This window comes from Zonotrichia albicollis, chromosome 14, assembly GCF_047830755.1.
Source record: "Zonotrichia albicollis isolate bZonAlb1 chromosome 14, bZonAlb1.hap1, whole genome shotgun sequence".
Lineage (NCBI taxonomy): Eukaryota > Metazoa > Chordata > Aves > Passeriformes > Passerellidae > Zonotrichia > Zonotrichia albicollis.
The window spans coordinates 12,299,790-12,325,088 of record NC_133832.1 but is presented as its reverse complement, the minus strand read 5'-3'; the positions used below and the strand labels follow the sequence as shown (position 1 = coordinate 12,325,088).

At 44.6% G+C, this 25,299-nt stretch overlaps 1 protein-coding gene across 7 annotated transcripts in view; it reads right to left on the bottom strand.

Moving 5' to 3' along the window:
- Positions 1-24,733, bottom strand: part of IL1RAPL2 (interleukin 1 receptor accessory protein like 2) — a 334,955-nt gene extending 310,222 nt beyond the window's left edge. The window contains exons 1-2 of one of the 7 annotated variants that reach the window (XM_074551346.1): positions 24,529-24,733; positions 12,166-12,266 (exon numbers count right to left, since the gene is read on the bottom strand). In XM_074551346.1, the coding sequence (XP_074407447.1) occupies positions 12,166-12,247 (82 nt within the window). In that variant the 5' untranslated portion in view covers positions 12,248-12,266; positions 24,529-24,733. Of the gene's footprint in view, positions 1-12,165; positions 12,267-23,094; positions 23,354-23,715; positions 23,867-23,954; positions 24,251-24,528 lie in introns of those variants that run through there. The other 6 variants (XM_074551345.1, XM_074551343.1, XM_014265274.3 and 3 more) reach the window with 6 other exon arrangements.
- Positions 24,734-25,299: the final 566 nt, after the last annotated feature.

Sequence of the window (25,299 nt, the reverse complement as noted above, 5' to 3'; positions counted from 1 at the left end):
CCCTATCAAATTACCTTGAAATTTGAAAGCTAAAATGAATACTGCTCTTCCTTTTTTCAACATATATTCAGTTAAAAGCCCTTCTTGCTTTCAGAACTGCATACACTGCCACTTTGAACAGTTTATGGAATTCCACTGCAACCAAACTCCTGAAATTCCCCTGGAAATCATGTCACCCAGTGGTTTCTTGTCCTTGTAAGCACCACTTTTCCATTCAAGCCAAATCTATAACCCAGTAAATATTTTCAGATTTCTCTTCCAAAGCCTGACTCTTTTACACACATCCTTGCAAAAATCCTTCCTGTATCACATCTATCCCATGCTCCCATCTCTTCATACACCTCTAAGTTGCATTCCTAGTCACAGCCTTAAATAGCCTGCTTATCTTTAAATGACCTTGGAAACACTGAATCCCATTGGCCCAATAAGTATATTCCATTGTTTCTTCAAAGTTTTCAGGTTCAAATATTTGAGTTCCATAAAACAATCTATTTCATTACAGTCTGCTCCCTTCAGTGCAGGCTGTGGAAATCATGCATGCTACAAAGGATCTAACCTAAGCCTAAAGCAGGATTTAAAATGAATAGTACTATATCTCAGGGAGGAACAGTATCATTCAAAACAGTTGCACACAACTATTAAATTATTCTTTACAAATTACATGTGTTCCTGAGTTACCTGGTCCAGCCAGTATTGCTAAAATATACTCCAAAGAACCAAAAATGAACCCCAAAAGATCTACCAAAGTGGCTCTGTACCTTACACACACAGAGCAATGCAGACTAATCAAGCTGAGGTTGAACAATTCTTTTCAACACAGCACATACTCTAATAACAGACATCCAATCTATGAGAAAGGAAAAACAGAGCAAAGCAGCAACATAAATTACATTGGCTGAAAATGCAACAAAGTGCTTGCAGAGCATCAACAAGGGAAACATTAAATTCTTTCATCAGAAAGAATTTGTCATAGTTCATGACAATGACATGAAAGCACTGATAGAAATAGCACCTCTGGACAAAATGTAACTACACAGGAAACCAAGCTCAGACTGTTTGGGGAAGAATGGTTACCCAAGGAAGCCCATTGCTCCCCCAGCCCAGTCTTAATGGTCAAAGCCTCAAACACAAGCCAATATGCTTAGGAATTTGCAGATGGGGTGAGCAAAGTGTCTCACTGCTCACAGTCAACTGCACTAATTTTAAGATGGGCTCAGGCCCTGCTCTGGCAAAAGGAGACTGCCCAGAGTAGGGATGGAGGAGTTCTCCATTCAAGGGGCACATGGGATGAGGAGCAGAGGGAAAGCCCACCATTTGGAAATGAAGCCATGGTTATTATCACCCCTGAGTCATCCCCACAGCAGGGCTGTCCCCTCCCCAGGGCTGTGCAGCCCCAGTGGCACAGGCAATGTGTTTGGGAGGACACCTCAGAGCCCCTGCCCACCACAGCAGTGTCAGAGCCTCTCCAGGCCCTGCATTTGCCACCTTCCCACATGGGTAGTTCCTTATTTGTTATCCATTAACATTTGTAGAAGGGACTCAACTTAAGAAAAAGTCTTACTTTGAATTAACTGTTAACAACCTGCATACAGAAAGAACAGAGAGCAAAAAGATCTATATATATTCCAAATAAAAATTGGGCTCTGGAAACATCTCTCCCTCTAGGCAATTATATGGGTAAATCAGCTACTGAAGAAATGAAGCAGTTATGCTAAGTCTATTATTGCAATAAAATTTTTCCAGAAACAGTAAATTACTCTGAGTATTTATCATAATCTGTTATCTGCAGGAAAAAAAAAGAAAAAAACGTGAAAACTAAATAAATTTATGGAAATGCATTTGCCTAATAATATTTACCAAATGACACCATTCCCTCTGCTGCTTGTAGCAAACTCAGTCACAGAGGCTAAGGACAGGTTTGCCTTATTAACACAGCTCTCTGCCTGTGTATTTTAAGTACCTCAGAGCACAGTGCCATCTGTGTGTATTCTACTAATGAGCTACTTCTTAGACTGTGGAAGGCTGGCCAGCCAGCCAACACCAATTACTCAGATGGAAACTGCCTAATTTTTAGGCAATTAATGAGCTCCTCTCTCACTTTACATAGATGCTTCCTCTGGTTAATTCTCCTGGCATATTACAGCACATCCTACTCTAAAGTTTCTCAAAGAAGAAAATAAAAGAGGAACACGGAACATGACCCAGCCCAGTCCAGCTCCCTCGAGCAGAGCCCAAACGCCCAAATACGTGGGACAGAAGCTGTGGAAGAACCTGCTGAGACCACCCCAGAAGGGGCTGCACCCCAGTGCAGCTGAGCCAGGGAGCAGGACCTTGAGAAGAGACAGCTCAGCCACCTCCCTTCCCATAAAGTGTTTGGGCCACAAAAATACCTTCCATGGCATCTCAAAGGACAGAATGGAAGAGCCAGTCCCATGCTTACACAGCACCAGTGATGGTTTTACTCCCTCTCACCTCCCAGCCAGCTGGAAACACCTGACCCTGAGTGCCACCACATGCTGCACAGCTGTGGAGCTCCCACAAAGAGTGGAGATCTGACCACTCTCATCTCTTCTCTTATCTGTTTGATGTGATTTTAAAAGGTGGGTCTTAAGGGGCTTTTAGATTATGCAAAAATAGAACTCCCTCCTCTGCCGTTAAGAAAATATTTCTTAGTGATCTCTACAAAGTTTAAGGAGATCAAAATTACCTTTTACAGCTCCCTGTTGGAAAGCACCATAATAAAGCATGGAAGGAGCATTAAATTATCCAAGTAATTACACTGATGAAAGCTGTGCATTATCTGCAGAATAAAACTATTAAAGGAGATCTGATTTTTATAAGTACATTACACATTATCATTCTGCAAGGGTAACCCTATGTGCAGGAAAGGATGCACTTGTCTTGCATAAACCTGCAAAACATGCCAATTGCAGCTGTGAAAATACTCTAGAGGACAGCTTCACCCAGCAGTCCCCAGCAAAACAAAACCACTTCTCTTTCTTGAGGATGATCATATCTACCCACCAACAAGAGACTTAATGGAACATTTCAACTGTGTGTGACAGTACCAAGCCATTCTACAATCACATTGTGGAATTTGTATTATCTAAGTTCTCATGACCAAGTTACCCAGCATTTCACTTCTGGGGAAAAAAAAAACAAATGGATATTTTTCCAAAAGACAGCTAATTACTACAGCTCATCAGGAGTCTCCCTTACTACAACATGAAGCAAGTTGGTGACACATTCTGCAAGTGACTTCACACAACAGAATTCTGAATCTGTTCACATGGGATCTGTATCCTTCAGAGAAAACCATCAATTGCAGCTCTTCATGAAGGACAGCAAATGGAACAGTTCATTTGTAGACACTTGTAAAATGGGATTTAATAATGAACCTTTCTTCCTCAATGCAGCTGTCTCCCTGTGTGAAGTCCACAACAGTTGCAGCCAGGCATCCCAGGTCATTGGATTTAGGTTTTATCTCTCATGCAGTAAGTCAGAAGTTATGTTGTACAGTTGGAACAAAACCCTTTGCAATAAACACTGAGTGGTAAAGAGCAAATTTAATCATCCAGTACAGATGAAAAAATCATAATGCTGTAAATAATATGATGTAAAGTCACAGCAAATAGGAATTATGTTGACCTATATCAGAAGTCAGCCAAAAAGCTTCAGCTTTCAATCTGCTCCAATAAAGCTGAAACACTCCACTCCTAAGTGCATTTCCACTGTAGTTCCCCATTTCCCTAAAATTACAGATGTCATTTTGAATGGAAATACTATATCCAATGTGTCACCAGTGATACACGTCCTAATTCCCTTCCTTATGCCTAAGCCCACACCATTATTCACACCTCTCTGCCTTTATATAATAGGGCAAGATTTTCAAGGTCACAACAAAAACAAATAATACATTTAAGAGGTTCAATTTTTAATAATTACTTTCTTGGCTTGAGTTTCAAACTTTCTTTTCTAAACCACAAGTACCAGAACAAGCAAGTGTTTTAGAAACACCTGAAAGTTAGTTGATTTTCTCAGCACAACATGCTCTGCAACAGGAGCCTGCAACAACAGAGGCAGAGGCAGGTGCTGAAGGAAGTTCTTTAGCAGGGAGGACTTGCAGAGAGCAGAGCTCATGGCCACAGATCCACCCCAGCATGAAGCCAAGGAAGCTGCAGGATCACCTGGCTCCACTAAAGTGCTCTCACTGTTTTCATTCCTCCTCTGCACTAAACCTGAGGGATTTGACACAGGAAAATGCTTCAGGGAATCCCTCAAAGAGTGGTGGAGATCTGACCACTCTGTGTTCATCTTCCAGCTTCTGCTGACACCCACCTGAGGGATGACAACGTGCTGCTGTCGGCTCCAGGGCTACAGAGCCTGGAGTAACCCTGCCTTTGATTCACATTCCAGCACTTTTCCATTGATTATCAAATGTAACAGTCTCAGGGAATTTATTGTTCAAAATGAAATAGTGTCACGGGAAAAGAAATTCTGATGAGCTCTATTCTGTAGAATGTGATTATATTTCTGCATTTTATCAATAACTCAAGGACATCAATGATTGTGTCTCACATTACACCTCTCCTTCCAAGCCCACCCATACATATATTTTTCTGAACATGTAACACAGCATAAGGGTGCAAGAAGTGGCTCTGCACATTGATCCAAATAAGGATCACAGAGTGCATCAAGAGTGCCACTGAAACAAAACCATAATGCTTAAAATTCAAGAACAAACAACTCTTGCTGTCTTGTGAAAAATCTGCTATATTAACATCAGTCTTCACAAATAATGAGTCAATTCTATATTCAACAGATCAGAAAAGTAAATCTCAAATATTAAAAAATAAATAAAAAATCCCAAAAAATCTGTGAAACAACTTTGCCCTCAAACTTTATGTGTATTTGTACAGAGTGATGAAAGGACCTTCATTTCTTTAAATAAACATGAACATCTGGTTAGACTATACACTGAGGTGTCCTTGGACAAAGGTGTTTTTTAGGATACTCACTCATCTGAGGAAAAAGCTGCAGTTCCTGGTAGTGCTGAGAATCTGAGGGCAGCACAGACGGAGCCCAGAGTGGCCAGAGTGCAGCTGAGCCTGCAGAGCCCCAGCAGCTCAGGAGCAGCAAATGCACTTTAGGTCAGAGCAGCAAACACACACAGAGGCCGCTACAAAATTGGTTACCCAGGAGATGTGATTGGCACCTCCTGGGCTCGAGGCTCCTTAGGTATCCCATGTGTCATTTTCCAGTGTTAAGTGGTTCTTCCTCTTGTTGTGCCCCACTCCTCAACGGGAGGACAGCCAATAGTATACACAACAGATTTGTAATGTTCAAAGGCAAAAGCTCTAAGCCTAAAACTAGTGCACAAAACCTGGTATAACCAAATATCTCTCCTTCTTTTCCTCTTCCATTTCTAGCTGACACATCTTTTTTATCTTCTACTGAAAAATAGCAGAAATTAAAGAAGCTTTTCTCTATCCCATATATCCAAGGACATAGAAGCACATTTTATGCACATGCTTATTTAGCCTTAAATTTTTTTCAGAAGACAAGACTGCTTTCCTTGTCCTTGCCTAAGGCATTAGTAACACAACAAAACAGAGGGAAACATTTAATTTATGTGTTCTTCCCTGCATCACTTTCAGTGTTCTGGGCAACCTTAATACAGTTTTCTCTCTTGCTGACTTTATGCCATCTGTAAAGTGGGAATAACTATGAAGTAATCATTAGAGACAAAAAGCACTCATATGAAATACCATGATAGCAGATGTTTACTGAAAACATCAACAGTCCCATGAAACTTTAAAAAAACGCTGCTCAGGTAAAAAAGTACAACTAGAACATGGAAAGTCAAAAAAATAATAGTACTATCATGTTTCAAGCTCTAACAAACATTTGAACTGCGTACACGGTTACTGGAGGTCTAAACACCAGCACATCCCCCAGACACATGCAAGAGTAACATCCAAAATACTGCACTTTAAAACATAAGAAAGATATTTGGGAACTTCAGACTTTCCCTTTGTGATTACTTGGCTTGAAACAATTTAACTGTGTTCATTTATTTTATTCAAATACAAAAGGTTTCCCTTTTGGGAAGGAATCTTGCTTTAATATTTAAGTAACAGCTCAGTATTTTAATTGCTTAAATTATATATGAACTCATTTTAAATGTGTGCAATAGCTAAAAATTTGAATGCTTAACTAAGTTCAAAATTTAAACCTTGTCAAGTTGATGTAACTAAAAAAACCCCAAACTTCTAACAGATTGTTTATTTCCCTTCTTGCTCCTCTGGTACATGTCCCTTCCTCCCCACCTGCACACAGACACTATAAATGCTGCCAGCTGTCCTCCAGACAGCTCTGTCCAGCTGCAATGCCATTTTCTGTCTAGAGGAGAAGAAACTAAGGCTGAGACCCCTGTAATGAGGTGCAACCAGAGTTTCAGAGCTGACTTGCTGGCAGCCCCCTGAGACCTGACCGAGCACAGGAGCCCAGCTCCTTCTTCCCACTGATCCAAACACAACAGATGGAGAGCAGCCATGAACCCGTGAGCAGACACAGCTGATGCAGGAGAGGCTGCACTTCCCTGCACTGATGACAGCTTAGAACAGCAGTGATTCTGACTTTGTTTGCTGGAGCTGTGAATAACTTAACATCTTCTGGGAAAAGCAGGAGATCAGCATGCACTGATGAGCGCTGCCAAGCTCCCGTCTCCTCTGCCTGCACAGCATTTGCAGGCAGCAAAAGTCAAAAGCCTGTTTTGCATCGCTCGTATCTCAGACACAGGAGGGCTCGTGGCCATGAATTTTACATCAGGGTCAGAAGTCAGCTCTTCAGGCAGATGCAACTGCAAACTAAAGCAAATGGCAAGTGTGAGCACACATCCAGCAGCTCCTCTGGTCCACTCCCACAGGCGCAGTGGACTTCAGAGTTAGGCTCATCCAGAATATCCCACTCCAGGCACAAATCCATGAGTTATCTCTGCAGTACAAACACCTCCACTTCTGTGTATGCCACAGTTTCTGTGGCCAAAGTGGTCAGGCAACACAGGAAGACTGATCTTAACAGAAGGGAGCAGACAGAAATCGTAGGCACAGGTAGTGACAGTCACAGGAAAGTGAAGGTCTCTGAAACATCTATAGCAGACCAGAGTAAGTCAGCTGCATGACATTTAAAAGGCACAAAATATCAAGCCAGTAGGTTTTAAACTAATGTGTTAAAAGGCACTGCAATATCAATGAGAATTTAAGACAATTTGGCTATGTCCATACACAGCAAGACCCAGCGCCAGGTCAAGCCTTTTCTCTCATAAGCCAACAGTGATAAAGTCTGATGCAGGTGTAGGGTGACAAAGTGGGTGGAGGATCAGACATACACTTGCTCCTATGGCATGAAGGCCTTTTGGATGGTCCCAAGGTAAACAGGAGGTGAAGGAAGGCTGGAATCCCACAGCAAATCCATCTGACAGAGGAGAGAAGAAGACATGACTGTAGCTGGAGGACATACCCATGCTGTGGGACATAAGAAATCCTGTTGAATTCAGTTCAGCCTTGCTCATCACAAGCACTCTGGGGAAGGCTCAGCTAACAGTGAGGTGCAGGGTGGGCTCTATAACAGAGGACAGGCTGCACAGCTGGGTGTGCTCACCCTGTGTGTGGGACTGTGGCTGCTGAGACGCGCAGACACCGTGGGGTGAGAAAGCTGCTTGGGCAGAGGGACACGTGAGCAGGGACACCGTGGTGGCAGGCAGCCAGGGCCTGCTTGGTTCGGTTCAGTTTACAGCTAAGAAAGGCCTGGTTTATTGCAATAAACTATTTTCTTCAGAGCAAGCAAGAAGGAGGTCCGTGTGTCTTTGCTCCCCATTGACACACCGTGCCAAACCTGAGCCAGCTAAGCTCAGGTGTTAACCTGCAGAAAGGCTCCTAAATGCCCTGCAGCCGCACAGAAACCCTGGGGATGTCTGCCCCTGCTCCTCCACACAAGGCTGGCATGCCCTCCAGAGCTCTAGCATGCTCAGACAGGGATTTCAGCTCAGCAAATAATATAGCAAAAATAAATGTCATCAATTATTCACTAATGGAATTATGTCTAGTAATTCAAACAGAATCTATAATCTGAAAAATCTTTTGCTTTAAAAAATGCAATGATTTTAAATTGGTATTATATTCCCTGCTGTGATTATTCAAAGCATTGTATAAAAAAAGGCTTTGGGAAAAGTCACTTAATCCGATTAAAAGGAAATCACCTATCAGCTGGGAACCTGGCAACTTCCACATCTTCAATTCATTTGTATAACCTCCACCTGTAAAATACCCTTCCTAGGCTATTACTAAAGCTGCAGTCCCCACATTTGCTGTTTGCTCACTTTTACTTCTTAAAGCAGGCAAAAAAGGATGACCTGCAGTTTTCAAAAATGCTTCTTAATATTAAGAAATGCCTGTGAAACTTAAATCAACATTACACTCACACAGATGCTTGAGGCAAACTATTCTGTTCCCACCACAAACAGCAATCTTTACTCTGTAGACATGACAGATTTCTTCTGGAACATTGGGAAGTTGCTGCCTCCAAAGAAGAATCTGATGAGCATAATTAAATTAGCTCACCCATTTAAATTATTTTGGCTTCACATCTCAAGTGAGAAGCAGCCAAATTTGTCGTGCTACAAGTTTCTCTGTCATTTTTGCGGCGTTGCAGGGTACTCTAAATCTATTTGCAGTCTTCATATGCATCCCTGCTTCTCTTTTCCAAATAGGAAATATGGACTCCTAAATCTGTAACAAAGGGCAAGTAAAGGACACGAGAAAAATCTTTCAGTTCTGTTTTTCTATTCCCTTCCACAAGGATTGTTTCTTCAGCAAACTACAGTTCTATACGAGCAGCTGGAGCACCATTTCAGCACCTTCTGTTTAACATCTTAGATCTTTCACTCCTGACCCCTCTTTGATGACTCTTGCCTGTCCAGCCTCTATTACTGCCTGCACTTGCTGTCTGGAGCTCTCATCCTCAATTTTCTCCCCTTGGGTTCCCATCCCTTAACTTTGCAGGAGAATTTCTGCACCAGCCTCTGAAGATGTTTTCCTAGCCAAACCTCTCCTCTCTTTAAGGCAACTCCAGTTTCACCTTTAAAGCGGTTGAGTGATGCCTTTGTATTGTCTGACAACACCACCTCACCTTCTCCTTGCTCCTCTTTAGAGCCTGCCTACCCCTTAAACAAGATACATTCCATTATGTGATATTACACACATGCCAGTCAACTCCATAATTGCTGTTGTACTTGACACTAATCACAATTCTGGCCATTCATGCAATAATTCTATGCATTGCTTAGAACAAATGCCAGTCTACATAAGTCAGCAAAGACACCAATTTTGCTGGTTTATTGTTCTAGTAGCCCAAATCTGTCTTTTTCATCAGTGTCAGCACCTTCCATGCACTGCTTCACACTGCTCCACATAACTGTCTGCACAATTTCCCTTCCCCTTTTGAGGATGCTCGCCAGGAACAGACATCCCCACACCAACAGCCAGCAAGACCCAAGACTACAATGCCCACCCAGACACTGCTGCAGAGATCCTGTCCCCAGAGCATCCTTTGGGCCCCTCATCCTCTCCCCCAGCTCAGCTCTAATCTACAGCTAAAAAACCCTATTCCTGCTCCCAGTTTACACTGCAGTGCTGCTGCAGCTGCCCACAAATAACCATCACATTCATTTCCCCTTTCCACTGTCCTTCATCAAGAAATCAGTATTAAAAAATTTAAAAAAACAAACAAACAACAACTCTGAATCCCAGCACCAGCCTGTTAGAGCTACTGTCACCCTATGGAAAATAAACATGCTGACATTGTTTCTTTGTGCATTTGCCTGTCTGCATCCACCCACTGTCTCTGATCTTCCACTAAAACTATAGCAACAGTTGAACTTGCTGGAACATCTCTTCTTCACAACATATAACATTTAGTGAAGCCCCAAGCAATCAAACAGCAATCCTTCAAATGTAAAGGCCTTTCAGAAAAGGAGTCAAATTATTAGTTTTACTCCAAGTGCTGATATCAAAGGAACAGAAAATTATTTCACGCACAATGTAGTCAGGAAAAAAAAAAAAAAAATAAATAGTTTGGTGCATGCAGCAACCAGAATGAGTGCTGAAGGTGAAAGCCAACTACATGATTATGGACTTGCAAAGAAACTATAATTTTACTTTATGTGCAATTTTTCCTCTTCATCTTATTCTCAACACATACTGCCACAATGAAATGAAATGAAAAAGAACCACCTATTCACTAGTGGGTTATATTTAGCAAGAGGCAGTCTAACATATTAAAGCATTTTTCCCACCAGTACTGAACCTAAATTGACACTGTCAACAGCTGCTATAACCACAAGAGCCAAAGTTGTGCAGAGTCAAAGAAAGCAGATTTTAATAATATAAATCTAATTAAAGGTAAACTACCAACTGAACAACGCTACAGCCACCAGCACGCCACTTCCACAGTTGTGTGCTCCTGGCAAAGAATTGCACAGACCCGTGCTTGCAGCCAGGTGCTGTTGCCTGGCATCAGCGAACAGAGGCTGCTCAGGCACTGATCGTGGATCTCACAGGGGGTTTCCATCCAGGCCACTGACAGCAGCTTTGAAGAACAGGAACAGCATCACCCTTGGCAGAGTTTAGACCAAGACTGCACTGTAGTCAAACCCAATATCCCCAACTGCTCTCACAGCACAAACTGGGCTCTGGGCACAATAACCACAACCAAAGGCTGGTTCAGTTAGCAACCTCCATTTACACTTTCCATCCCAGCAGAAGGAACTCAGCCCAGCACCTGGCAGCTCCCAGAGTAACACTTCCCAGCCTGGGATGTGTTTTTAATAGACAGCCCAAAAATTTTCTCTGTTCTCAAGAAATGCAGAAATTAAACTTAACACAAGCCACACCAACTGAAGCCAGTAATTTCTGTTTGTACCTGCAGTGCTCCTGAAGACTTGGAGGACAGCAGGATCGGTGGAAGCCCTCACACATGTAAGCATAGCACACAGTGTGGGAAAACAGTGTGCCATCAAAAGTTTCAAAGTGCAGCACTGACCCTTACACAGAGCCCAGGCTGCAGCAGGCTCACACCCCTGTGTAGCACAGCACTGCTTCTCTGCCCAATGCCTCCTAAACTCACAGCTTACTTTGTTGTCATCTTATTGCAAAGCTCCCATACCTTCTCAGTGATTTCTCACGGGCAGCTCCTTGCAGCTCTGACTCCTTCTTCCTCACAGCACAGCCAACAAACTCCAACTGCCTCCTCACCCCCTCTTTTATAGCCCTCATCCTTATTGGACACAGCTGTGGCCTGTTAAGGGCAGGCCTGTTGCTAATCTTTGGTGATTAGTACAGCTGCAACTCCTCAGGGGTGAGATTACCTTCTGCACTATCTTTATTTTCCTACATTCTGTCCCCCCACACCACTTGGGAAATACAAACAGTCTCATGAAGTCACTCCTTTGAGAGGGCAAAGCTGCATGGAGCAGACATCACTTCAGGCTCAAGTACTGATAACCATTATTCAGAGGAGCTGTCTACCCTGGAAGGAGAGATTCTAATGCCTCTTTGAAGAGTTTTGTTACTGCTAGAAGGTTTCAAAAGCAGATGTAAACATGAACCAACTTCTACTCTCTTTCACTGACAGAATAATCAGAGATTATCTACTCAGGAGAGTTCTTCCCAGTTAACCCTATATAAGATCACATATCAGACCAGCATAATATTTTCACAGATGACTTTTCAACATACAAAAAATCATCCAGACCTAAAACTTACCACAGACCAAATCCACAGTTAAGAAAATTCCTTAGCATGAGTAAAACATTGGATGTTAGAACAATGCCACAATGCCAAAGTCATTATCATCTTTGTAATACCTCTGGTTGATGTTTCAATCTAATCAACGTTTTCTTTTTATTTTTTTAACAAAAGAAAACAGAAGGACATATTCAAACAGCTTTCATTTACTAAGCAAACCATACCAGTTATGACTTTCTGCTTTTTCTGGCAGAACAGAACAAGTAGTACATATGCAAAACAAAATGCAGCCATCTAAAATGCTTGATTGCGTAAGCATGAGGTCCAGATCCAAAAGTAAAAATAATTTTCTGTGACTTACCAGAATTTCTCTTTGACACGAGCTTCAAATTCATGCTGACTACAGTACAGATCACAAGAACCAAGAAAACAAGAGGCTTCATCTTTCACTTTCTGTGGCAGCTGAAATGCAAACATAGTACAAAGTCTGAATCACAGCTTTTCACTACAACAAAGCAGCAGCTACAGTTAAACATTTCTCAAAGAACAACAACAGGACAATGGCTTAATGTAACAACTTCTCAGTTTATGTTGAGGCAGGAGTAGAAAAACACAACAGTTCAAAGTAACCATGTATGAACGATTTACCTCTTACTATCACAAAAGGGTTGGGTTTTTTTAAATGACACCTCAAAAATATCATTTTGCTCTCAAAGAAAAAAAATCACAAGATGCAACAGTTTATTTGAAGTAGTATGAGTCCAATCTGTCAGATTTTTGTGTGTTACTTATTTATTTTCTGTTATGGGAAAACCCTGATGGCCGTAACTAGCTTTGTCTCATACAAACAGGCCACACACTTTAAAAAAAAATCATATTATTCAGGAAAAGAATAGTTCATACAATCTCTCTTGGCAACCTTACCTTCCCACTGGTGGCACTGTAAAAACTCCTACAATGCCTACAATTAATGCTGTTCCAGAAATTTCTCCTATACAATGAGGTAAAGAAAGGTGAACAAAATTCAGAAATCAATGAATGTAGGTCTCAGGAGTCTCACCTGTTAAGTTTACTACTTACTTTCTGTTATGTACATTAAAAAAGAAAAAAGGAAAATCTAGTTTAGAATTTTATTTTTAATTTTATATAATTACTGGAATTAATTCTGTTTCCATTTACAAGTACCAGGCCATTAAAGATAGCAAAAGCAAACTGAGGCTCCTTCTCTGCACTTAAAAACAGGTAGAACAAATCTGAATTCATCTAAGCCCATCTCTCTCAAAGAAAGATTCTTAATTATAAGCTAGAGTTCTCAAATCTATGCTTAGCTTTAAGTCATGAGCCTTTAAGTGGCCTGATACATTTAAACTCCAGGAATTCATCTCCATATATGATACAGACATTAGATCACGACCCTTATTATCAGATAAAGCTGGCAGCCATCTAAATCACTGTGAAGATATCATTTACACCAAAAGATTCAGCACACATTTTACAGCAGTTTCAATTAAACAGAAATGCACAAAACTATCAGCAATAGCAGTCAAGGCTGAGGCCAGTGAACAGAATCCTCCCATAAATGCTCTAAGACCTCGGCCCACCCAGCTCACTCAGAGGTCCCCAATCCCCAAATCCAGAAAGAGCCCAGACCCCTCCAGCTCTGAGCATTTACAAAGCAGCAAGAGGTTGCAATGTCCTGCTGTTCACTGAAGCTTGTTCAGTTTAATTTGAGTTTATTACATCAAATATTCTTTCCTTGTAATTTTATTACTGGCCTATCGTTGTGTGAAGAAAATGTAAGTAAACCTGTGTAATCTTTTACACTACAGGAATTGTGCTGCTGTTCAATTATTTCAAAATTACCACTTTAAACTGAAGTTCTCTTCCTCTCACCTTACTGTACTACAACCTATAAACAGGCAGTGGAATTTTTTCCCCTCTCTGAATTCTATGGCACTTTATGCCTATTGATTCATCACAGTAACAATGCTAAGGCATTTTCAAGAAAAAATACGCAATGAAGGATGTCTGACAGTGGTTAATGACAGAATTAGCATTCACTCTTCCTTGACCTCTCCTTGGAGTAACAAAATCCTGAAACCAGTAAGGCCATCTTGACAAGAGAGCTTAAAAAGAAGTAATTGAACTAAATCTTTTGACAGATAATTGTAATGATGATGTTACGCTAGAATGATTTTCAAGTATAGCTTTACATATTAGTTTCTCCACTTTCCCCCCCCTCAGTATTTACAGCTGAAATATGGAATTCCTAGGTCCTTTTTCATGTGGGTCTGTATATCTCTACCCCACACAAGCTAGGCTGCATTAAATGCATTTAAAAATTCAAAGCAAGTTCTGCCAACCAATATTAATGCTAGGCAGAGCAGAAAATTCTTGGTTCTGTCAGCACTGATAGAAGTTCTACTTTTTGAAGCCCTATCCTCACCAAGGCAGTCAGTCTCTGTACCTCCACAAATCAGGAAAACAGAGCAGCAAAAGGGCAAGAAACCACAGCACCACCCAGTCACTCATAATCAAGCCCAAAGACCTCAGCCTGTCACATCTGACACAACTCCACTGAGGCTGGCATGAAAACACACATCAGAGTCTGAGTGTCACTCCACCATGGCAGGGATTCCAGCAGGCAGTGGGATCTGTCACAGTGACAGGGGGTCAGCTCTGTCTGTCCTGGGACAGCAGCCAGCCACAGACACCCAGGCTGCTCAAACTGCCCTATCCGAGATGGCTGCTTTTAAACATTCAGGTTAGCAAAGGGCACAAGGTACAAAATAAGCTGTATTTCCCCCAGAAGAATGTCCAGCAGTCAGGAGAAGAAAGGTTGTATAAGTTCAAGACTAACTTTCTAAATTTGGTCAGATTTCTGGAGCTGCATGTGCCAAGACTCGCCCAACAGGACTGGTCTCAACTCCCTCCTCAGGGGCACTCACTCACCTGTCAGGCCATGGGATGGACCACAGAGCCCAGCCAGCCCTGGGCCAGGCTCCTGGGAATCAGTGTGGAGTGGATGCCATGGTCTGATGAAGAACACCAACAAAACACAAGATAGAATAAATCAGCCAGAGTTCAATGCCACTTCCCTGCAAGCAAGGGCTGATTTTGCCATTTGACAGAACTTTCCCCTCACAGGCACTGAGCAGCATTTCCCTGAGGAGCCACTTACTCTGATGTTGCAAACTCCAAGCAGGTGTGAGTAGGGGCTCACAGCTGTAACAAGAATGTTGTCTACTGGATATGCCTCATAACAGGGGAACCAAGTTCATGCCATCCCCAGAAGACTGAAGACATCTCACTCAATAAGGACACAGAAATACTAATTACACCCAACTTGCCCAAAACCATTGAGAGGAGGGAAGAGAGACACAGAATGAAGTGCTTGTTGGCACAGAAGGAAAAGTCAGTAGTCCAAGCCTTGTTGTGACCAGCCAGGTTGTATTTGAATCCAGGTAAGTAAAGGGAGGTGGCTGCTATCAGAGGGAGAAGTGTAGGAGCAGCAAGGTGTGACAACTTAATTCTTCATCACTGCACTGCCAATAAGGTCTCTCCTTCCCTCTTCACCCATTTGTGCTGCAGACCTGACGTCAGGCAAGTGTCAAAGTGTCCTGTGGGCACCCAAAACTACAAGGGGACCAGGCTGCAATGCAGCACAAATTTTGTTCTTCTAACAAAAACCACCCTGACTCCCATATCCTGCCTAACACACTTCATCTCTTTTGAAAAACTTATTTCTTCCACCCAAATCCTCAGGAAACAGAGCTTGGGAAATTGCTGTATTCCCATTTCCTTCATGTACTGCCTGCTGTCTTTCCAGCACCCCTTCAGCTCATATGGTTTCTGGGACTCAAAGGAACTTCAAGGGACAAGGTTAGAAGGAGGCTTTTAGAAACAAGAAGAAAATCAGAGCATTCATATTTTGCACAAAATCCAGCACTGAGATTCCCAAGTTCACGCTTTAAATATAATTTAGCTTTGCTCTAATTTGTACCACAAGCTTTATTCATGCAGTGCTCCTTTCTAAAAGAAAACAAGAAAGGAAAAGCAGTGCCTGTGCACTCAGGCACACGTCTGTGCTCACGCTGAGATTTGCTGACACACCATGAGGCTCTGTAGGTTCTGGTTTCTCCACAGAAGCTGTGATGCAGAAGGCACTCATTAAAAACAGCGACCCACCTCTTTAGTGATTTCCAATTGTCAGGTTTTGTTGCTCATATATCTCACAAAAATAAATTACCGTTTTCACCCTACACACAAAGGATGAAATGGCAACAGTAATTCTTTCATTGTTTTTACAGTAGGCTAGATGGTGAGTCCTGTTCACTTCTTTTCAAACCATTTCCCCAGCCCACTTTTTAAGGCTTTAAATTTTAATATGAACTCACTCTCAGGTCTTCTCTTTTGCCAACATGCCACATTGAGCTGTTCATTACTAAAAGATTTTCAGCCTATATAATATTTTGGTTGGAAGCAATCCACAATGGGCACCAGTTCCCTTTTGTTGATACCTCAAACATAAAGAAAAAATGCTCAAGATCAGAGATAAAATACTCAAGATCAGAGATGCATGCTAGCTCAAATAATGTCTCTTCAGCTCTACTTGATATGGGTCATGCAGTGTTCTTCGCTCTGCTGCTCAATGAGCATCAAAGAATATTTCATTTTGCCTAATTCATTGTGCATCTTCACCATCATAACCAGCCACTTAAGTTGTCTAAATACACAAGGAGCATTAATTCTACAAGGCAGTGTGCATTCAGCATTTGTCTTGCAGGATTTAATTCTCCACTGGACCTCTCAGGTCCTTAACTAAACTCACATCTGCCTAATTCTCCTTGTTCAGGTGAAACTTAAACAGAAATTTTAAAATGAGGAGTCTGAGGGTGACTTTATGCCAGAAGATTTTTTCCTTTCCCTTACTCCAGCCCGGAGGCTCTACTGGGAATCCTTTTGGTGACTTTTCACTTTTGGCTGGGTTTTTCCCTTTAATTGCTTTGGGTTTGTTTTCGACCCATCAGGGAGCCAGTGGGACCACCCAGAACCTGAGACCTCAGAGGAGCTGAACCAACACAAGAAAGGACAAAAATCCACCAACTTTGGCTGCTGTGAGGAGGAGACCCATGCCAGAAATCCAGCAGGTTCCCAGCTGCTGTGAGCCCTTTTCTCCTCCCTTCCCAGAGACAAAGAAGGGCAGCCTTCATCTTTGCCTCTCAGCCACATGGAGAGGTGGGGCTGAGATGTGAGGCTCCATTTTTTTTCCTGTGCTTTGCAGATATCTTGCTTTGTTTATAAACAGTTTCAGTTTTTTTTCACTTTCATCCCATGGTATCCATTTCTCTCATTGGCAGAAGAAAGGGCTTCAATAACTCTCCTTTCTCTTTAGAGGAGATGCTCATTCCAGAGCGCTTCCTCCTAAAATTTGTCTCTAACACTGAGACATGAGGGAAACATGCTCAACACAGTGTTTGTGTTACACAAATTGGAAATAAACAGCAACAAAAAGACAACATCTAAACTATCTGGGATTATTACTGGCTCAGCAGTGTATCACCCACATGACAGTAATACAACAAGGAAAAAGCAAGGTCTTGTCCTGACAAAGCAAGGGGAACCCACAGCCAAATACTGACAATGTTATAATACTTATCTGTAATGACTCTCCTAAAGAGAGTCTCCTAAAGGCTGAATGTCGGGGTGTAAAGGAATAAAAACCTAAAACTCACAGATCTTCTGTGATGTGAAAAGAATAAACTCAGAATCTTACTAGTTATTTCAGAAGAAACATCCTTTGGTGTTGATACAGAGGTTTTGTTTGAAAATATTTTAATGCCTCCACTAAAAGGTTAAATATCTTCCAAATGGAACTGTAGAAGACAACAAGTGCAGAATCTTAACATTTCAAAAAATAATCTCACAGTGTAACACAGAAACAAAAAAATGGGCTTCAGTGCCAAGCACAAAAGAAAAATACTGTGGATGGCAAACACCCCATTAACTTCCCCTATTAATATGTCTGGCTGCAGAGTTGTAGAAGCAATTCTAGCTATGGTAAAGTGGCAGGCAGACTCAACACTGAATAAACTGCTGGCTTGCCCTGTACAGAAAACCCTGCATGCATTAACACAAGAACATTTCCTTACAAGAATTTTCTGATCCAATAGCTGCCTAAAATAGTGCTCATTTATGAAAAAAAAAAAAAAAAAAGCGGTAGGAAACGGGAAAATCCCCTGAAATATTCTGAATATAGATAAAGATTACAATATCTGTAACATCAAACACTGCAGAGAGTGATGAACATACGATGTACACACACACCTAAACTGCTGCCAATTCATAAAAACCCAAGCAGCCCATCTTAACAGGTTTGTAAACCAGAAGAACTAGGACTAACAGCACTGATTAGCAGATGGAGTTCTATCAGCTCACACCACACACTGACCTCGATTCCCTGAGCAACTCACACAGAATTCCAGTTCATTATTTCTTCAAATCAGATTTTAAATCCCTGAATCATACTCACCCCTCATTGCAACACCTCTTGCACTTGGAAACACAAAAAGCAACTGTAAGGAGGAATGAGAATGACATAGGAGTGGGAAAGTTAGCTACTGTTTAAGCCTCATACCCAGCTGCACCATCAGTGATGTACTGATTCAGCACTACCCTGGATTCTAGTGAGAACTATTGTTCAGCCTTAACATTGCAATATTCTAACTACATATCCTAAGACAGATAGACAGATGTGTTCAGTATCACAGCTTTTGACTAGTCCAGACCTTTTACAGACATTCAAAGTGAAATACATGTTGTGGGAGGAGGATTACAGCTGTACTGCAAGCCCTCATGGTTTATGAGGTCAACATAATGGATCAATTAATTTACAGCCTTTTTTTCCCCCTAGAGTAGAAGCTATTAATATTCTACATATATTTACTCCTGCAGATTGTGGTTTAATCAATACAGTACTTCAGGCAACATGAAGTACTGTAGGAAATGTAAAGACTCAGAGGCAAAGTTTACAGAGTGGGTCTTAGCCTCTCATCACCTTGCAGAAGTGCTTAAAAGCTTACAGAAAAACCCACTGGGGGAGAGAAGAAAATGGGAAGACAATCTACACTTGGAAAGCTAAACATGTACACTAGCACTGAGGAAAGGGGAGAGATTTTAAGAATCGCCTTGAATCGGCCTAAGCGCTGGAACTGATGCAGTTCCAGCAGGAGGTTCCCAGCACAGAGCGAGGTGTAGCAGTAACCACTGCCCTCTGAGGGCAGAGAGCAGCCCCAGCCAAGGGTGACCATGTGTGCTTCTCAAAGCTGACAAGGCTGCTGGGCACTGTCCCAGGATGGCAAATTTCTTCTGGGCTGACAGGCTCAGAGACCACTCAGACCCAGCCCAGCCAGGCTGCCCTGGGCTGTGGAGAAGCCCTGCACAGGAAAAAAGGACTCTGCCTCCTGCTATTCAGAGCTCTTTATCAGAGACACTGATAAACCCTGTAAATTCCAGAAAAACCACTGCACTTGACTCCAGCTGCTCAGTTGCTGACACCCAGAACAAACAGCACTGCTCAGGTCAGGGCTGTTTTCTCCTGGCTGCTTTAGACAGCCCTGCATGCAATCACAGGTCCTCTCTGCAGAGCCTCAACTACAAAAGCAGAAGACATTTCAGATTAAAAGAGATGAGAAGGGACCATTCTCACCCACACCAATTTCACTCACTGCTCTCTGCTCTTATATCAATAAGGAAGTCTGTCCACTTTGCAGCTGCCTACACCAGGGCATTATTAAGCCAAAAGATTAGATGCTTTGCTTCTTTCATATCCATTCTAACCCTGCTCCCCAAGCAGCTTTTGCAGAAAAGCTATTAAAAATGGAGAGAGACAGTTCAAAGGGAGGTCTCAATCCTGAAAGATAGCATATCCCTCCTCTTTTCCCCCCACACCACTTCTCTCGCTCCCCTTGTGCTCCTCAAGGCTCGCTACAGAGGTGCTCAGTACAAACAGAACTAGATTTTAGACTGGGCTGCCATCTGCATGCTGAAATGTTCCCTGCTTTTACAGAGCCTTTAAAACAGGCCTCTTTCCATGGCCACACAGGAGAGAGACTACAGCTGTAACAGTCAGCAATATTGACATTATCCCTGCTCTTACACACACTCACAGCTCTGCAGTATTAACAGAATAACAGTATTTGCACTATTCATGGCAAGTCTGGTCCAAGCTCACTCCTGCACCTTAATGAAACAGGCTCTGTGAGAACACAGCTCTGCCTGTGATGTGCTTAGAAATACATTCCTTGATCTCATCCATGGCCACACGCTTTCCTAACTAATTCATGATGCTCAAAGAAGACAGAATTAACAGGAAAAGATGACATACCAGCTGTCAGGCTCCTTATAAAACACTCATCTACAGTTTTCCACTTAGGAAACAGTCCCAGAGAAGCCAGGCATGGCACTTGGCTGTCAGCAGAGGCAAGTTGCTTTCACTGAACTCGGCAGCATCGCTGCTCCTTAAAGTGATAAACAGATTCTTGATGGGGATTTTTTTTCCCCTTACATAACCAAAGACTGGACTTTACATATGTCTGTCTGAGTGAAAATAAAAATATAATTAAGTGAGCAAAGAAACAACATCCCCCAGAATTTGAGAACCATGAGAAACTGCTTATAGAATGCTATTTTGATACATTTTATGGGAATCTTGAAAACAATCGAGTTTTGTTCTGATGCAGCCAAAATAAGAGTAAAATACATATTTTATGTGCCCTGAAATTGCTTTGTCAAATAGACATCCTTGTTAATTAACTGTTACATAAACAAAGAAAAGAGGGTGGAAGGAACTCTCTGTAGTGCTTTTAAGGTGGAAAGGATTAGCCAAAATCCCTACAGAAGTTTCTAACACACAGTCTCTCTGTCTCACCAGCTTTGTTACTGAATATAACACATCCCTCAGCTCTCCACCAGTTCCAAGAAGGTTTACCTGGATCTAGTACCATGTGCCAGAGGAAACCCTCACCATCAAAGCCAGCAAAAAGATTTTCCTTATTCTCAGCAAGGGCAAGATCTTTCCTCTCTGTTTTCTTTTCAAGGCTGTTTAAAGAAAGATTTATTTTTAGTTGGACATCCTGAAAAGCAAATTGCCTCTTAAAGTGCCTCTTTATTTTGTGATACACTTTAAATGCTCACTTTTCCTTCCAGCACTAAAAAAGCTCCTGATAAATAGCTCAGACTCTCATTGTTTGAGGAAGGCTTAGAAATGAAGAGCAGACACAGTTTCCCATAGAGCTCTTTAAGGCTGTTTAACAATTGCTCACAATTTAGCATCCCTTGATATTTTCAGCTTGAGGAGCAGGAATGTTTCAGAGAGCAGGAAAAGTCCATACACTATAAATGCTTTATTTGCACTCCTCACAGTGAGTACAACTTCTCAGCCTTTTCCCCCAGACACTCAGGTCAAGGCACCTGCCCCAGCCATCCCTGGCAACTTCCCACCTCAGCCAGCAGGATCACTAGCTGCACATCCTCCTTGGAACTTCCCCTCCACCTCTGGTCCCACAAGAGCATCACAATCCACAGCATAGAAAGTTTGGAGCAGCCTCCCCCTTCCAAATGCCACATAGGAGACCCTGTTCTCCATGGCTTTAGGTGATTACTGTAACATGTATTTTTCTCTCCCCAGGAAACAACTGAGAACAGTCAAGGACAAAAATTACTCTGCCTATGCAAACCAACCAAATTCCCTTACAGGAACATCCCATCCAGACAGCCTGGATGCTCCTGCCCTCCCCAGGGAGCCAGAGCATCCAAAGGGGTACAAGCCTCACAGGCTGTCCCCATTCCCTCCTCCTGGCTCTCCAGCAGCTTCTCAGCATCTCTGCTGGGCTCCTCACACACACACTGCCCCCAGCAGCTGCCTGACCCCTCCAGACAAACCCACTCCTAAACCCTCCATGGCTCAGGCTCACCCCACAGGGGCACAGCACAACACCCAGAGATCCTGAGAGCAGCAAGTATGCTCCTACTGCCTCCATTTCCACACTCCTCTGCAGCCCCAGCCACGCTTAAGGCTGCCAAGTCCAGGTTCTCCTGAGGCCCAAGCCTCCAGCCTCCATCAAACCAGGAATTTTCCTCCTCCTTCTCCCATACCACCAATTCCTGCCTGATTAGAAGTGATCTGTGCCACAAGAACTGCCTTTCTGCTGAACTCACCTTCACCACACCAGCCTATGAATCCCTCCTGACCCTTTCAGGCTCCTTTTTGATCTGACTTCTGTTTGGAGAGTGGTCAGTCCCACCCCTGCTAGTTTCCAACAGCTTCAGCTGCTGCACTGCTTCAAAGTGCAGCCACCAGACTGGCAGCTCTGAAAATGAAAAGGCTTTCCAGTGCTCTGTGAGATACAGAGCAGTTCAGACAGCACTGGCTGATGCCATTCGTGCACTGAGGCTGCAGCAGTTGTGTGGCATCCACTAAAATTGACTCATGCTGGCTCAGTGCATTAATGTGGCACACCTGGCCTTCCTTCCTCCCTTCTCCCTCCCCCTCCCCTTTAACTGCTAAAGCATCAATCACCACACAAGTTGAAGACAAACCGCCAATGAGCTTCCAGGTACGGGGAAAGAAAAAAGGTGCTCTGCACAGAACTCTTTAAGCCTTACAAATGGAACATTCAAAGATTCATCTTTATCTCTCTCCCGGGCTCACCTGCAGCCCAAGTAGGTGGGTGAGTATAAAGTGTTGCTGTCAGCTAACAACCCTGAACCCTCCCAGCTGAACCCCTTCCCAATAGCCAGGAGCAAGCAAGCAGTGCATGCACACCCACAGGATCTGGACTTTCCAGCCTGGTCACCAGCTAGAAAGCTTTGGTTCAGGAGAGGAAGGATTCCCCTCGCAGGCTCGGATCTGGAGCACGCTGGAGGTGCAAGCTGCTGCCTAGCAACACCGGCACTCGGCAGGGAGGTCAGCCCAAGCCCCGTCCTCCCACTCAAGGGGTCTCCTGTGCCCAGAGACACATCCTCAGAAGGATGGGATCCTCAGTAATTTCTCAGGAAGCCGCCCTGCACATCGCCAGTCACAGCCCCTGATGGATCACAGGCTCACTCCCAAAGGCCACTGCCAGTGCCTCGGTGACCTCCCCAACTTTCACCTCTGCTGCTCACTGCACATGCATTGCACCCCGCTGGCTGAGGGAGCCCCAAACCCCAAATCCCTGGGTGCCCCCCTCTGCAGTCACTCTACTGCAAAGCCAGCGCTTGCCTCTCTCAGCTCCCGCCCCACACTCACCTCCTGCCTCGGCTCTGGCACTGGCAGAGCTTTCCAGGCACCTTTCCATGTCCCCCCCAGGGCCGGCCTCTCCTGCCGCCGGAGGGAATCTCCTCCCCGTGCGCTGCTCAGGGGCAGGGCAGCATCCACCTGCTCCTACGGACACACAGACAGGCACGCAGCTGCAGAGCTTTAACCCTGATGGGAATCAACGTCCCCTTTCCGGCACGGACGGGAGCGTTTAGGGTAAATGAGAGCCTGTCTGGGGTGTGAATGCAACAGCCACAGACTCACACAGCACCTGGGCACTGCCCTTCCCGCAGCCCTTCCCGCTCCCCAGCCCACCGCAGCTCACCCCGCCTGCTCCCGCCGCTAACAACCCCTGAAAAACCTCAAATCTGTCTTCACTCTGGTAGTGATATTGTAGCAACCACAAACCTTACACAGACGCTAAAAATCTGTTATTGTTTTTTAAATAATCAGGGTAAAAACTCAGGGAGTATATATCAGAGACTCTAAACACTGCCGAGGAGCGCTCCAAACTGCTGGCTCCTACCACGATGGGTTGGTTTCCCCTCGCGGTCCAGACCCAAGTTTGAGCGTTAACCCAACAGGCACAGAAATCGCCAAAAGTACACAAACCTTACTACAACTCTGAGAAATCGCAGCTTACAGCATCTTCCACCAGAAACTTTTGATTCTTTGAATCCTAGCAGAGACAGCCGTCCAGGCACAGGCTCTCTGAAAACAGCGGCTGAATCCCAGCCACTTCAGAAGTGTTTAGTGCCCTTCAGCAGATTTCCATCGGACTCCAAAGGAAACCAGAGCAGCTTTATTGTCACGGAACTTTCAGAGGTAGAGGTTTCAAGTCCAACACCCACCACGGTAACTCAGAGCAGCCAAGCCTCCAAAGCACCGGCACCACTTCAGCAGACTCCGCCGCGCCGCATCATCCCGAAAGGAAACTGCTCCAGTGCTTTATTTCAAATCCTCGGCAGTAACACTTTTCCCGGGAATCCCCACACGCGTTCGCGAGGCTGAGAGACCCTCGGTACCAACCGAGATTCCCTCCTTCGTGACAGAAAACATTCCCGGCGCTTCCAACAGCAGCAGGGCTCAGTCGGGGGAGCGCTGGAGCGGCCGCGCCGCTACGGACGGAGCCAGCCCCGAGCATCCGCTCCGAGCCACGGCACCGGGACAGCGGTACCGGGACCAGAGCCGGAGCTGCGGCGGTCCCTGCCCGGAGCCCCTCCGGAGCGCCGCGGCACCAGCGGGACCGCGGGGTCCCTCCGCCCGCCCGGAGCTCCGGGAGCGATGAGGCAGCAGCCGCAGCTCTGGCCCGTCCCGCGCGCGGCGGCCCGAGAAGGGACGAACTTTTTCCTCAGATTTTTTTTTTCTTTTTATTTTCTAATAAAAAAGGGAACTGGCGCGAGAAGTGCGGCGCGCAGGACTCACCTCCACGGCAGCTCCCCCCTAGGGCTGCATGCCGGCGGGCTGTGGGTGTCCCCGGATTGGCGGCGGCGGGCGGGGCGGTCCCGGTCCCGCTCCGTGTCCGTGCCCGTGTCCGCGGAGCGGGCCGGGACCCGCGGCCCCGCGCGCCAGGTGCGCCCGCCCCGCGCCGCGCGAGCGGCAGCGCCCCCTGGCGGCCGCGCCTCCGCCCTGCAGCCCCGGCCCGGCGCGGCCGCGGCCCCGGGACCGCCCCGCGGCACCGCCCGCACCGCGAAACACCCACAGAGACCCGACAGCAACCCGGGACAGCCCCGCGGAGGGACAAACACCCACAGAGACCCGACAGCAACCCGGGACAGCCCCTCGGCACCGCCCGCACCGCCCCGCGGAGGGAGGAACACCCACAGAGACCCGACAGGAGCCCACGGGGACCCGAATGGCAAGGGACATCTACGGCCGGGCACGTGGCTCCGGTCTCTGCAGAAGATATAGCGAACAGATGGATATAGATGGAGCGGTAGCAAAACGTTGAGAAGGCGTCGGTGCCTTACCTGGGGACATGGCATGGAGCAGAACGGGTGTAACCCTAACACTAGGGAGAGCAGTAAAAGCAGCCTACAGCTAAGGCTGGTTCAATGGAGAAGGCTGTGGAGGAAGCCAAGTTTTGGCAGTTTTGTGTTCTCCTTGGGATGCCTTTTGCAGCTGCAGTGTGCCTGGAGCTCTGGGCTTTGTGGTTTACAAAACCCTAACCCAGGTGTAACCCTAACCCAAACTCTA